The sequence below is a fragment of the Tyto alba genome, unplaced genomic scaffold (genome assembly GCF_018691265.1).
Source record: "Tyto alba isolate M040663 unplaced genomic scaffold, T.alba_DEE_v4.0 Super-Scaffold_26, whole genome shotgun sequence".
Lineage (NCBI taxonomy): Eukaryota > Metazoa > Chordata > Aves > Strigiformes > Tytonidae > Tyto > Tyto alba.
In genome coordinates, this window is record NW_024881300.1 from 18,409,657 (window position 1) to 18,423,358 (window position 13,702).

General features: G+C 43.5%; 1 protein-coding gene across 2 annotated transcripts in view; it reads left to right on the forward strand.

Annotated features, from left to right (window-relative positions):
* Positions 1-12,102, forward strand: part of LOC104365189 (c-Maf inducing protein) — a 135,498-nt gene extending 123,396 nt beyond the window's left edge. For both annotated transcript variants that reach the window (XM_042797600.1, XM_032990684.2), the window contains exons 15-21: positions 1,142-1,258; positions 2,640-2,780; positions 3,764-3,811; positions 4,579-4,725; positions 6,219-6,324; positions 7,469-7,539; positions 10,093-12,102. In XM_042797600.1, the coding sequence (XP_042653534.1) occupies positions 1,142-1,258; positions 2,640-2,780; positions 3,764-3,811; positions 4,579-4,725; positions 6,219-6,324; positions 7,469-7,539; positions 10,093-10,146 (684 nt within the window). In that variant the 3' untranslated portion in view covers positions 10,147-12,102. The remainder of the gene's footprint in view (positions 1-1,141; positions 1,259-2,639; positions 2,781-3,763; positions 3,812-4,578; positions 4,726-6,218; positions 6,325-7,468; positions 7,540-10,092) is intronic.
* The last annotated feature ends 1,600 nt before the right edge of the window (positions 12,103-13,702 follow it).

The following is a 13,702-nucleotide window of genomic DNA, read 5'->3' on the forward strand; positions in this document are numbered from 1 at the left end:
ATGGTTGTGAGATTTTCAGCAGTACTGAACATAGTTCAGGCAATACCATGAACCAGGGGGACCACAAAATGTATTTACTAGCTTATTGTAGAGTAATGCTGATGTTGAGTCTACATAATGGAGCTATTACTGCCCAGGTCATTGGAAACTACAAATTCTCACACAGTGCTCTGCCAGCAAGCTGGTGAATCAGCCGTCTGGACCACAAATAAAGACTTTCTGCTAGGAACCTGAAATTCTCTGCAGCTAATCTCTAGGGCTTTTAAATGGGAAGGAATATTGCAAACCTCTTTTGTGAGAAGAGACTCTCATATTTGACTTGTACAAGTGGCTTTGCATTTCTGCCATAGGTGTTACTATGTGATATCATCCAATGCTTTCTGGAGCTAGGAACGAGTCTGCAGGATGCTTTTGTCAGCTAGTGGACTCAAAGGAGTCTTACTCAGGTGGTGTTCTCAGCATTTCTTTCCTCTCAGGGAAAACTGACCAAAATGGAAAGCAAGATAATGATACAAGACCGTGAAAGCACGTGAAGTCATCTCTGACTTAGGGCTCAAAACTGCTGGATTTTCTTAAGGCACTCCTTCGTTTCCCAGTCAGCTCCTGTCTATTCACTCTGAGCTGGTGATTTTGTCCGTCACCACCCCTTAACCAAGGGTAGTGTTCAGCCAGCAGATTGCCAACACCACTGCCTTTTACCTAGACATCCAGCCCACACAACCCTTGCTCACCAGCTGGCATTTCCAGAGAAACTGAACTGCAAACAGATGCGAAAGCAAAATCTACTGTGCTTCCCCTGGGGCTGGGTTCATCATGTTACTAGGGATGGGGGCAGTTGCACAGCTGCTCTGATGTTTCCTGGGGAGCCTGTATCAGGCCTCTGGGCTATTAGCTGAGATCCTTCATGGAAGAAAACTACCTGCTCCCATAGATCTTAGTAGGCATCACCTTTTTCAAAAAGCTGCTTCCAATCAGCAATAGAGCTGTTGAGAGACTGCAACCATAATCATAATGAGGGCCTCCTTTTCTTTAGGTTTGTTGTAAATACTCATATTTCTTTGGCTGCGTGACAATGTCCCTTCCAGAAGTATATGTGTTTCTTAGGCTTAAACCTCTAATTTTAGCTCTGTTTCTCAAATAGGTTCATATTTTAATGGGATCCTGCTATAAAACAAAGAAGTTCCTTCTTTCACTGGCTGAAAATAAATTAGGACCTTGCATGCTGCTGGCTTTGAGGGGTAACCAGACGATGGTAGAGGTAAGCCCTAAACACATGTAGTCATATAGATTTACAAGCAGTATTCAGATTCGGTTTCACACTGCCTTTCCCAGAATTAGATCTAGTGGAACTAGAGAAGCTGAGTTCAGGTTTGTGTTGTGTCAAACACCAGCAGTGGGCAGTTGTGTTTCTCTTGAATAAGTGGAACAGAATATTGTTGTTCTGCAGATATGAGTGCGAATTACATGAAATGTGGGTGCAAGAATTTTAAGAGAGAAAGACTGTTTGCTGTTATTCACCTGAAGAGGCTAAGATGGGAAATAAATGGCGATGATGCTATAGGCTGTGGCGAGGGGTCAGAATTCAGAACCGCAAGGCTTTTCTATGACTTAAATGCCTGATGCTTATCTTCCCACCTGCAAAATGAGCAGTGCTCAAGAAGTGCATTTACAAAGCCTTATTTACTTGCATTAATACACATTTTTTTGTGCTCATGAGTGGTTATTTTTGTTGCACTAATAGTTTGTACTTATTTTTCTGTGTTTCCTTAGAGAAGTTTCTTGATAAATGTCATCGTATATTTTAAATGGAAATAGAGGGTGGTTAAATAGGTGGAAGGAGTTACGATTTTTCACGGACTTAGATCTGTGCATGCTAATTTAATCCAGTAAATAAAAGAGTGTGCTGCATGAATTTGAATATAATGTTACTTGATTCTTTCCATTAAAAATAATTCAAATTATGGAGGGAATACAAACTTTGCATTTTAATTACAATGGCATGATAGCTATCTGAAAAGGAAAGGCAGTGTGGAGGGGGCAGTTTGTGTCCTAAGCCCATGTGACCCACTGGAATCATCCTCTGGTGCCTAACCTGCTCCTCTCAGCCCTTGCCCTGGGGTGTCCCAGAGAGATGGAGAGTGTCCTGGATACAGTTCAAGTGCCTTCTGCTTGCACAGAAACCCCAGCACTTGGGGACAGAACATCCAGCACTTCGGGAGCTGCTTGGCTCTACTGCTCAGGTGTAATGTCCCAAGTCTGCCAGTTGGAAATCTTGCTGGTGTACCTGGGAAATACTGGATCGATTGTGCCTGTTCTGAAGAGGGCTGTGGCATGAAGCCATCTTGCAGGACTGATGCAAAGTAACAGCACCTCTTGGTCAGAAGGAACAAGCACTGTTGGAAGACGGGATAGATAGGGTGACTTTCAGATATTAGCATTCATTCTTTACAAATAAAAATTTGCTTTCCTGTGTTGGAAGGTCAGTGAATGTTGCTACAATCCTCTAGTCTAACCTGCATAATGCACGCTCTAAAAACTTACCCAGTGATTTGAACTAGCATGCCTAGTGTAATTAGGATATTTGCAATAAATTTAATGAAAGCACTGCAGTGACCACTCTTCTTTCATTCTGCTGCTAGATTTTGTGTTTAATGCTGGAATACAACATCATCGATAATAACGACACCCAGCTCCAGATCATCTCTACCCTGGAAAGCACAGACGTGGGAAAGAGAATGTATGAACAGCTGTGTGACAGGCAGAGGGAGTTAAAAGAGCTGGTATGTCACCCTGCATGCAATATTGCCATAGCACATTGTGGTCTGTACTCTCCAGAAATGGAGGTACAAAAGAAAGACAAGCAGGGTGTGAAATTCCCAGTTAACAACAGGATGGGAGCAGTATTTGGAGGATTTCACTGTGAATATATATACTGTGTGATATTTACTGATGTGACTAATCCCATACTATGTTTATGAATGATATTCAATAACCTGCTTAGAATCTGTGTGAAAGAATAAAGGTGAAATCCTGCTGTCTTTAAGATCTTACAAGTCAGCTTGTCAAATTCTGCCACCTTTTGACATATGAGTAGCAAATGGTTCTAGTGCTGGCCAGCATTTCTTAATGCTTTGACATTCACAGCATTTCGGTGAGATGGTCTTTAGGTCTAGTTCTCAGAGCTAGAGCCTATGAGAAGAAGATTTTTTTTTTTTTCCTGATTTTTAAAGACAGGATCTATAGATTGAAGATAGATGTGCTCTCATTAACACTTTCTGTGGGTATGTTTTCACCTATGCAAACATACCCACAGTCTTCCTCTTCCCTCTTTAACATTTACATTTGACTTCTTTAACCCCTGCTTCCAGCCTCAAAAGTATATGGGTTTTTTTGAATTCAAACAAATGACTTTATCAGCTGCTCAGTCTCAACCCCTTTGCTATCTTAGTCCAGCATTTTAAGGCTGTTTCCTTTAAAGTGAAAGTAACCAAATAATGTCAGGCTGAATCAAACAAAATGCTGACCCATGGCACAGAGACCACTAGCTGCGGTTAGTGGATGTCTCCTGGGTTGCAACAGGCCTGCATCTAGCACACTCAGAAAAAAATCTGTCAGTGCAGAAAAAGCAGGGAAGAGGTGGAAAGGCTGTCAGAGCACTCTGAAATCAGAGCAGGGTTTGCTCTAGTGAAAAGCTAGCTCTACTTCAGTTGGTCTGAAATGTACAGTGGCAATTTGTTTTACCAAAATATCTTCTCTCTTACAGCAAAGGAAAGGTGGTCCCACAAGGTTAACACTGCCATCCAAGTCCACAGTAAGTGAATCATGTCAATAGAAAAACTAGCTTTGTCTTTCCATATTTAAACACTTGATTTATGTTTGCCATGTGACACAGTGGTTTTGGTCAGTCGAGAGGGAAGCCATTCCACTTGCTCTGTCAACACAACGGGGGTTTGCACAAGTAAGGGCACATTTCTGCTCTGGGCCTGTGCAGCAGTTTCCAACGCCAGAACAAGCATCAGACTGTCGCATTTATACAGGTGTGAAGTTTTAGAATTTACAGTAGCATCTAATGGTAGATTTGGGCACAGAATTTTGCATTAAAAAAGCAGACTTCACAGTGTCCAGTTCTGGATCTTGGAACTGAAAGCCTGAAAGACACTCATCACTGTTGCAGTTAAGCCTAGTGTAAACCCAGACTAACTTCACTGAGGCCAGATAACAATTCTAAACACAGCTTGGATCTAGAAAATGCAGTGAAATTTTCATTAAGTTAAAAGACCCATCATCAGTGTTTGTTCTGACACTCAAGCCTTCGTGTCTCATAAAGATACACATGCAAAGAATATTTTTGTCCTAATGTCTGGATAAATTTTTCCCAGGGTGTGTGAAGCAACGCTGCCACAAGAGCCCAGCTGCTTGCCAAACAAACAGAAACTTCTCTGTGTGGTTCTCTATTACTGTAAACAAGTGGTAGAATTGTGCAACTCTTGCTGGTTAACAGTATCAGTGACACCACTGCAGATGATTGCAGGCTGAGCAGTCAATAATCTTGCTTATCAGTCTTCTGTTTGCTTTCAGGATGCAGACCTGGCCCGCTTGCTAAGCTCGGGATCTTTTGGAAATTTGGAAAACCTCAGCCTGGCCTTTACCAATGTGACAAGTGCTTGTGCTGAGCACCTCATCAAACTGCCTTCACTCAAGCAGCTGAACCTGTGGTCAACTCAGGTAAGCGCTTTGCAGACTGAAACTCAGAGCAGGAACCAATGCTGACTAATTCTGAAATTTCACATTACGTCAGAAGAATGTGTGAAGAGGCTTGCTTAGAATGAGTTTGTCCTCATGCTATTTTTACAGGGCCTCTCTATGGTCTAGCTCATCTTGGAGGCTGATTTTTCTTCTTCCTCTTTTTATTTTTTTTTTTTTAATTTTAAAAATTTTATTTTATTTTTAATTAAAAAAGCTGCTAGCTTGGGTTAAATGTTCCAGTTAGGCACTGTTGATACTGTGTTCTTTGCAGTACACGTGCTGCTGTTCATCTGAGAAGTGCTTATGCTTTCACCCATTTAGGATGAAAAAGATGATGCTGTACAGCTCATGTGGTTAAGCAAAACACAGTCTATGTAGTGTAAGCCGTGAATTGCCCTGAATGCTGATCAACCAGAATTTCTTTAAAAACAACAGCAACAAAAACAAACTCGAATAAATAGAAGGAAACTATAATGAGAATGTGGCTGTTTTGTAAGCAAAAAGAGGCCAAGTTAACTGAATAAATTATTCCAGTATTAACTGAAAGAGCTTTTAAAATTAAATTTTTCTTCTACATTTCCCTGCTGGTTTTAGTCTCTGAGGTTCTCCACAGAATAGGTTCTCTCCATTTTCTGTTAACACCTATTTGTAGTGCTCACTGAAAATATGGTTATTTTCAGTGCAACCACGAAAAGCAGCATTTTTTTTCCCACTCAAATGTCATGTAAATATCTTGTTTTGTTTTCCTAACTACTTTTGTATCCCAGAAATTTCCTCTTTTTGTGTGAGGATTATGAAGTAGGATCTGATTTCTTGCTTGTTTAAAGACTGTCTTGTATCTTCTCCAGATTTGTCCTAACAATGTAACTTCTGGATTTGAAAACTTTGATGCTTCTTGATCAAAATTAGTTTGATTTCACTGGACAAAGAGCCTGCTTTTTCTATATTTTTTTTTTAATTAAAAAAAAAAAATTTAGATTCCATTTTATTTTATGATATACTGGTTTCCATTAATCCAGAATTTAGAAACAGCAGAAATGAAGTGGGTCAACAGAACAATTACCAATCAATAGTACATTGTTCTTGAGACCAAAATAGCTAATTAATACCACTTGCATTATGCTTTTTTTTTTGTGATGTGGTTGGGAACTGGCTGAGACTGCCATAACCATCTTGTATAGCCTGGGTGGGAGCTCTCTCATACAAAGTCCAGACTTCAGAGGCACCATTCTAATTAAATGATGGCCTGCGGTTAAGTGCGCACAAGTCACTTAATTTTTCTGTTCCCCCTCTGCAAAATAGGAATAAAAAAATTTGCTTTCTCTCCTGTCGTTTGAGATTGCGGTAAACAATCTGAGTGTGGCCTTGAGGGCTCATCTGCAAACCTTGTTTTCACGTGCCCTGTTTGCACTGAGGTACTTGCACGTGATGCTCATGCTTTGGTTGAAAACAACTTTGCTTGTGCCCCACAGTTCGGAGATGCAGGGTTGCGGCTTCTGTCTGAACACCTCACGATGCTGCAAGTGCTCAACCTGTGCGAGACTCCTGTCACGGATGCTGGGCTGCTGGCACTTAGTTGTAAGTGACCAAAACAAGCTGTGGAGGAAAATTATGTGGGTTCCAAAGGAATTCACATGGCTTCAGCCAGAAGATTGATCTCTTGGCTGCCACAGCGCTGCTTCCGTGGGGATTTAGGACAGGCCGTGGTTGTGTTTGGGTTTAAACCTCCCTCCTCCATCCCCACTCAAGTGGCCGTTCAGCTGCAGGCAGGGGAAGCAGGACAGTGACATGAGCCTGGCCACGCTCAGTGGCCTCGTGGGGCCTTTGTTGTCCCAGACCGTGCTCTAGCTCTGGCCTCTGACTTCACTGGTGGCACTTGGCTCCTCACGTGGTGACCCGTTGTCCTGGGACTTGCAGGTTTTCTTGCGTGCTCTCCTGTGGGTGTCCCCTCTGGGTGGGAGTCTGACCCTGTGGTGCAGGAGGGGAAGATTGCAAAGCCATGTAGCAACTTACTAAGGAGTTTAGCAACCGTGCACAGCAGGTTTCGTACCCTCTCTGGCATTTTTTGTTCCTTCTTTTTTGGGGAGGTGGAACTTTTGCTATTCTTAATTTAAGTAGGGCAAGGCAGAGTGGGACCATCTAAGCAGCATTTGGGATTCCCCTGTGCACTGAGAGCTGCTCAACGTGCCAGAATGAGACCCTTTCCTACATCCAACAGTGTATTATAAACCTTGCCTGTTGGGTTTAAAGGGCTCTTTTAATAGGCTTGATCCTACACAGACGTGCCAGACAGGCCAGTAGTTATGGCTCATCTTAGGAAACTATTCTGTTAAGTACTGGAGCCTAAAATGGAATTGGGGGGAGGAAGGGGAGAGGGAGGACTGCTAGATCAGCATGGCCCCTGCATGCACCATGCAGAGCACTGAGAACAGGCACTGTTCAGAATAATATGCAGGAAACTGATTATGAGAAGTTGCCTGAACTCCTTTGAAGTCAGCGGACTTCAGCATATGCTTAATGGCCCTTCCTAAATAGGGACTTTTTCCTGGATGAGTGCCCAAACAGCTGTTTATCTATTCGTACTTCTATATTTTACACTATTCAGCTTTTTCCTGAGAGTGCTGCACATAGTCATGTCTTGTTTATGCTTTGGCCTACTGTAAGCCTTATATTTTAAGAAAATGCAGCATGATCATAAATATCTGTGTGTTTTCTCTTTTAGCCATGAAGAGCCTGTGTAGTTTAAATATGAACAGCACCAAACTTTCAGCAGATACCTATGAAGATCTCAAGGTATTTCTGAATTGCTTCCACTACAGATGAGAAGTAGCTGGCCCAGGAGGACTTGCAGATTTAGCAAGTGCATAGTGGTAGTGACTAGTGCAGAGAGAACTGGCCCCATGGAGTGGGTTGCATGAAAGTCATCTGAAGAGGGTGAAGTGGATTATTTTGGGAAGATAATGACTGAAAAGAGCATTCAGAGGTTGCTGGCTTTGATGGCCGCAGGAAATGTTTGATATGGTAAATGGATGAATGTGAGATGGAATTAGAAACTGAATCTTTTTGCCAGTGCTATCAACAGTAAAGGTTTCATAAATAGCATATTGGTTGTTTCCTATGAGGATCCACAAACAAGTAAAATCTAGTGCACACCTCCAAAGCCATGTCCTGTAATGTTAACAGGACCAAAAGTAACATGGGTAAACAGCATTACAGAGCTTTGATTCAGAATGTAGAGGGAGAATTAGAAGTATCAAGGAAGGTGCAAGTTTATCTTGACACCTCTTGGACCGGAGCTGAGCTTTAAACAGAAACGCCTGCACAAATGCCCAGTTCCCAAGTTTGACATTTAAGATGTCTGGTGTTACCATTTGTACTGTGAATTTACAACCACTTCGGCAAAATGGTGCAAAGAACTAAAATGTAGCTGTGGGAGGGGAATGGCCCCAGGTGGTTTCAGGCAAAAACCGCCTGAGATTTGTTGGCTTTCATGACTTCATGTGGGCTTTGTCTTCACTCCGGTGTTGCGTGAGTCTCATCTCCCAAAGTCTTACCTTATAAACCCAAGAGCTCAAGATGAAACTCGACATTATGTTGTCTTGTGTGTTGAAACCTTAGATTGTGCCAGGTTTACTCAAAAAGGTCACAACCTTGGGTTGAGTGTTGAACTTGAGGCAAGTCCTGAAACTGCTCTGCTTTCAAAATTCACTGCAAATGTATGTCTTTGGTTCTGGCTGTGGAGCCAGGGCTCCCCCAGGGACTCAGTTGCAATGCCGCTAGCATGGATTTTTCAAGATTAAGTTTTCAAAACTTGTGTTACAATTGTATATGCAAAGAAGTCGTCCTTGAAATTAACAGCTGGCTTGCAGATGGGTTCACACAATGGAGCTTGTATCAAGCCCCAAGCATTTACAGACAATCAAGGTCAAGGCTGTATTTGGCCCAGGGCTCTGAAATCAAGTCCACTGAAAGGCTCCCCCAGTCCTTCCCCTGCTTCTGAGCCCCTCTGCCACTAACTTCATACCGAAACTCATATTTTCCTAACCGGTTCCCTCTGCTCTAGTATTGCATTAACAGTCCTTAGCAGCAACACAAGAAAGTGACTTGCCAGGGCAAACAGCAAAGCTGGCTGTGAGCAAAGTCCTGATGATTGCAGAGAATTAAAAAAGCTGAGAAAACAGGCATGCGTCACTTTTTCCTCTCTCACCTCTTTCATTGAGATTTATCTTGGTGGCCATTTTTTTAGAGCTCCGTGTGTGTTCAAGGGGAGGGTAATGGTTTCTTTCCCTGGGGCACATGGTTGTAGGTCTGTTGAGAACAGCTCAGACTTCAAAGAAGGTATTTTTGATACAAATCTTTCCTTCTTCTCCTCTTGGTCTGCGAGAGCATTTGGGGCACAAGCCAGTGATGACATTTCCTCTCCGCTCCATCCCCCAACCCACTAAACACACTTGCACACACACAGACACCCACATATGTACCAGGCAGGCTGAACCAGACAATAAATAAACACCCACTACTGAAGTCATTATTGCCTAACTGAAAAATTATTTGCTGGCAGTGTCTGTAGGATTATGACTAGCTCTTATCAAAATATGTGTGCACATAAATCAAGGAGTGAGGTAATAATGACTCTTAGAAACTTCCAACTCCTCAATTATGCCCTAGCCTAATTAAACGTGTTTGTTTGTTTTGAGAGAATTAGCCGTACAATTATGGTCAGAGAGCATGGAAACGGGATCGACAAGTAGGAACAGTTCAAACAGCCGATTCCCATCTGCCTCGCGCGGGGTAATTCAGGAACAATACGTCCAAATGCAGCGGAGTTACGGAAGGGGGACCACAAGGGCACCAAAAGTTGCTAACGCTCTCCAGATTTTTTTAATACGTGGAGGGAAGAATCAAGCAATGACTTAGTGTGGAGGCCAAAGAAGGAACGTTGAGCTGCTGCAGTCTGAGCGCACTGCCTTCGCGGCTGGACTTTGACAAACAAATTTTGCTAAGCATTTCTATAAAAAAAAACAAAGATCAGGGTTTGATCTGGACCTGATCGCTGGTGCGTGGGATTTACTGGAGCCGCTCGTTTTTGCCGCAGGTGTGACTTAGTCTTGTGTGGCTGCAGAGGCTCAGCCTCTCGTTCCCCCGCTGACACCGGTATGCTTCAGCTCACTGCTGAACTCAGCGCTGGTACTCGGCGGGGCCGAGGCCGTAGCGCACCTTCCTGCAGTTTGTGGCCAATAGATCAATCTGCCCAGTTTGCTAATGGTACAGATCTGATGGGAACATTTTTCCCCAAGTCCTGAACACACGTCATTAATTCTCACCTTTTCCTACCCTCCCACACAGGCTAAGCTACCCAATCTGAAAGAAGTGGACGTCCGCTACACCGAAGCGTGGTGAACTCGCCCTGCCTCCGACTCTTCTCTTTTGCTTCTCATGAGAAGGAAAAGATTTTTAAAACAAACAGAAAACAAACAAACAAAAAAGCAGAAAATAACTTTTGGCTAATACCTGTAGAGCAGTGAGTCCTGGGACTTGGTAGTAGGAGTCGTGGTTGTGGGGTAGAGGAGTGGCGTTGTGTGTGTCGGGGGGGACGGGGCAAGCCTGGACCCGGCCGGATTCTTTCAGCTTTGTGATTTTGGAATCAACGTAATTTAAATTGAAAAGAAAAAAAAAAAAAAACAACAAAAAACAAACCAAACCACAAAAAGGACTTTGTAGCAGCAAGAGGATTATAAAGAGGAAAAAAACACCTTTGTGGATTTTATTTGCCTTTGTGTTTTATGCCGTGTGGAGAAAAAAAAAAAATATTAATTTGTCATTATTTACCTGGGTTTCCTTGGCTGGCACGCATCCAGTCAGAACTCCTCTTTCACCAGTTCTGCTCCAGAGAATCAAACTTACAAAAATCTCAAGAGAAGAAAACCAGAACCAATATGATTTTCACCTCCCCTCCGTGTCCTTGCAGTTGTTATGCAAAGTAATTTTGTTGTACATAAGATTTACATAATGCACCTATTTAAGAAAATGGTTCACAAATAACAGGTCTGGGACCTGTCTTTTATTTATGAATTGTTAATTCTTTTACCCTTTTTTTGCGTATAGTACTGTATAAACTAGTTTGCTGTCTTGTTGTTATTATTTTTTTTAAAAAGAAATGTCCTCCTTGAAGAATTGCCTTTTAGTAATGCATACTGTATTATACTCCCTCTCTGTCACAACTTTCATCATGTTGTCTTTTTGATTTCAAAATGCCTCAAATGTTATCAAATAGGAAGGAAAATTTCTATCAAGAGGGGGGTATGGTTGTTGGGGGAGGGGTGCAGGGATTAATAAAAGTCACATTTCCTTCCAAAGTCTGAAAACTTTCTTTAATCTTTTAAACCATGTCAGTTTTAAACATAGGAGATGGGGAAAAGACGTCGTTTATTTTGCCAACGGGGTATTTGCAGAACTCTGTAGATTTTACAAGTTACCTCGATTGTTTTCTGTTTACGTCCGATATTTCAAAAAGAGAAAAAAAAGCTCTCCCTCCATTTTGTGCATCAGCTTTTTCTATTTTTTCCCCCCCTCCTCTTCTCTGCCCTCCCCTCCCTCCCCCCCTCCTCCCCCTACCTGTTCTGTGCACGCATTGTTCTGCATGTTCCTCTGGGGAGACTGAAAAAATAGCGTTGTTGCTGATCTGATAGCTCTGACCTGTCTGTAAATGTGACTGCTACATTTTTCAAATTCCACAATTGCTTAGAAGATGATTTTTTAAAAATTGTGGTTTCTTTTATAACTATGCTGTTGACTTTTTTTTTTTCATAATGAGCCTTCATTGTACAGAGCTGCTTATTTAAAAAAAGAAAAACCAAACAAACAAACAAAAAAAAAAAAAAAAGTTTTTCCTCTGTTTAACACCTTTATTTTACTCTTCAGCACCTCAAGGTTTCACATACAGCCAATGTAATTTTTTATATATAAATATATATATTTAATCTTATTCAATGGAAGCCAAGCTTTTGTTTTTGTTTTTTTTTTTTAAAAAACTTTGTTGCTACATAGATAACCCCTACCCAAATCATGTTCTTTTTTTTTCTTTTTTTTTTTTTTTTTCTTAAATGAAATGGAAATTGAGTCTTAACTCATGTAGTGCACCAGGTTTTTTTTCCCCTTCAAATCCCAAACTGTATGCGGATGCAGTATGGGAAGAGAGAAAAAAGAAAAAAAAAAAAAAAAAAAGGAAAAATTATGCCAACATTTTCCTTAGCACTGTTGCTTTTACCAATGGTTTACTACTACTGTTCTGTAGCTGTGTACAAAGAGATGTGAAATAATTTCAGGCAAAAATAAACTGTAAGTGAATATCTTTTAGCTGCGTGCTTTGTGTTTTCTTTGAAGGAAGCTTTCGCCGGCCCGGTGACGTGGGGATGCTGTGGGAGGCGCAGAGCCGCCGGCGCTGAAGGATGACCGCTCGCCGCCCCGGACGGTGTCTCAGAGCCGCGCTGGCAGCTCTCGCCGTGCCGCTGCTCCGCTCGGCGCACCCCTGCCTCGGCGCTGCCCCTCTCCTCCGTTTGCAAAGCGGGGGGACCAGCGGGCAGCCCTCCTGGGTGTTTTCCACCAGTCACCGGGTTTCGAGGCACCGTCACCTAGAAGGGAGGAGGAGGAGGAGAGCTGAGTTGCATCCCGCCCCGAGACCGCTTATCTCTGCACCGTTCCTAATCCTTCCCAGGCTCAAGGAGTTGTTGCACTGGCCATCAAAACAGTTGCACTGGTGGGTTTTTTTTTTTGCACTGGTTGCCTGAAGTAGGCAGTGCTGGAAATGCTGGGGCACTTCCAGACTCTGTGTGTTAATGTGCATTTCAGGGCAGCACCCAAATGGAGGGATCTGCCACGTTTGTGCTCTGCTCGCTGTCCTTGGTCAAGCACGCCGGCGTGGGCTGGGCGCCAGCAGAAAACCCAGCTGGAGCTTCGCAACTCTGTTTTGATCATCTAGACCATTATTAAACTTTAGCTTTTAAACAAATGGGCCACACTGGAAACCAATTCCCGCAGATCTTCTGAGAGCCGCCTTCATCACCTATGTTACCTGGCTCCTATACTCTCATTTTTATCTGTATTTCTCTCCTATTCCACAAAACAGACTGTAGGACGTGGAGAAACACAATCGTGTGTGCTGTTTGTAGCCAAGGTAAGGAGCGCTCACAGGATGGCCCTTGATAAAGAGAATAAACTGCGTCTTTATTTTTTTCCCCACTGAAACAAGACAGCTGTAGCTGAGGCTGTCAGGCTTTTTGACTCTTTTCCCCTTGAGCAGCCACTGCTGTGTACGGGCTGTCCTCCCCTGGCAACAGCAGGGACTTCGCAGAGCCTTTCTGGACTCTGAATAACCAGAAATACTCCCACGATGTTGAACAAAGGACTGAGAGAGTGCCCAGGGAAGGAGAGCGTTAGGCCTTGGTGGAACGCAGGCACACGTTGGACGCAGCTTCTCTTCCCTCTGCGGGCAGTGACGCCCTGCCCTGCTGCTCCCCAGGCTCTGCCTTCTGGGCACTCGGTGTCAGCGGTTGGTTCTGCAGCCCCAGCCGGCACAACAGCCGTGGGGGAAGCTCGAGCATCCCCGGTGCGCCGGTTTCGCTGTGACGGAGGGCGAGCAGGGGAAGGGCGTGCGTGAGATCCCGCTTCGCCGCCTGCCCCGCTCCGGCCACCACCTCCGACAAACTGCTCCTTCGTACTCCCTTCCCTCTCCCGAACCAGCAAATATTCATCCATGCGCTGGCAGGAGGCTAGACAAAATCAGAGCGAGCTTGAAGATGATCGGTGTGTTGTTAAATAAAACGGTACTTGGGGTCTGTCTCGCCTTGCGGGAGCCGGCTCTGTGCCGGGCAGGTGCCTCTGGCCTCCAGCCCGTGGCAATTGCAGAGCAGCATTGGTAGAAATATCTAGGGATTCTCATATCCGTTACAAGGGGCAA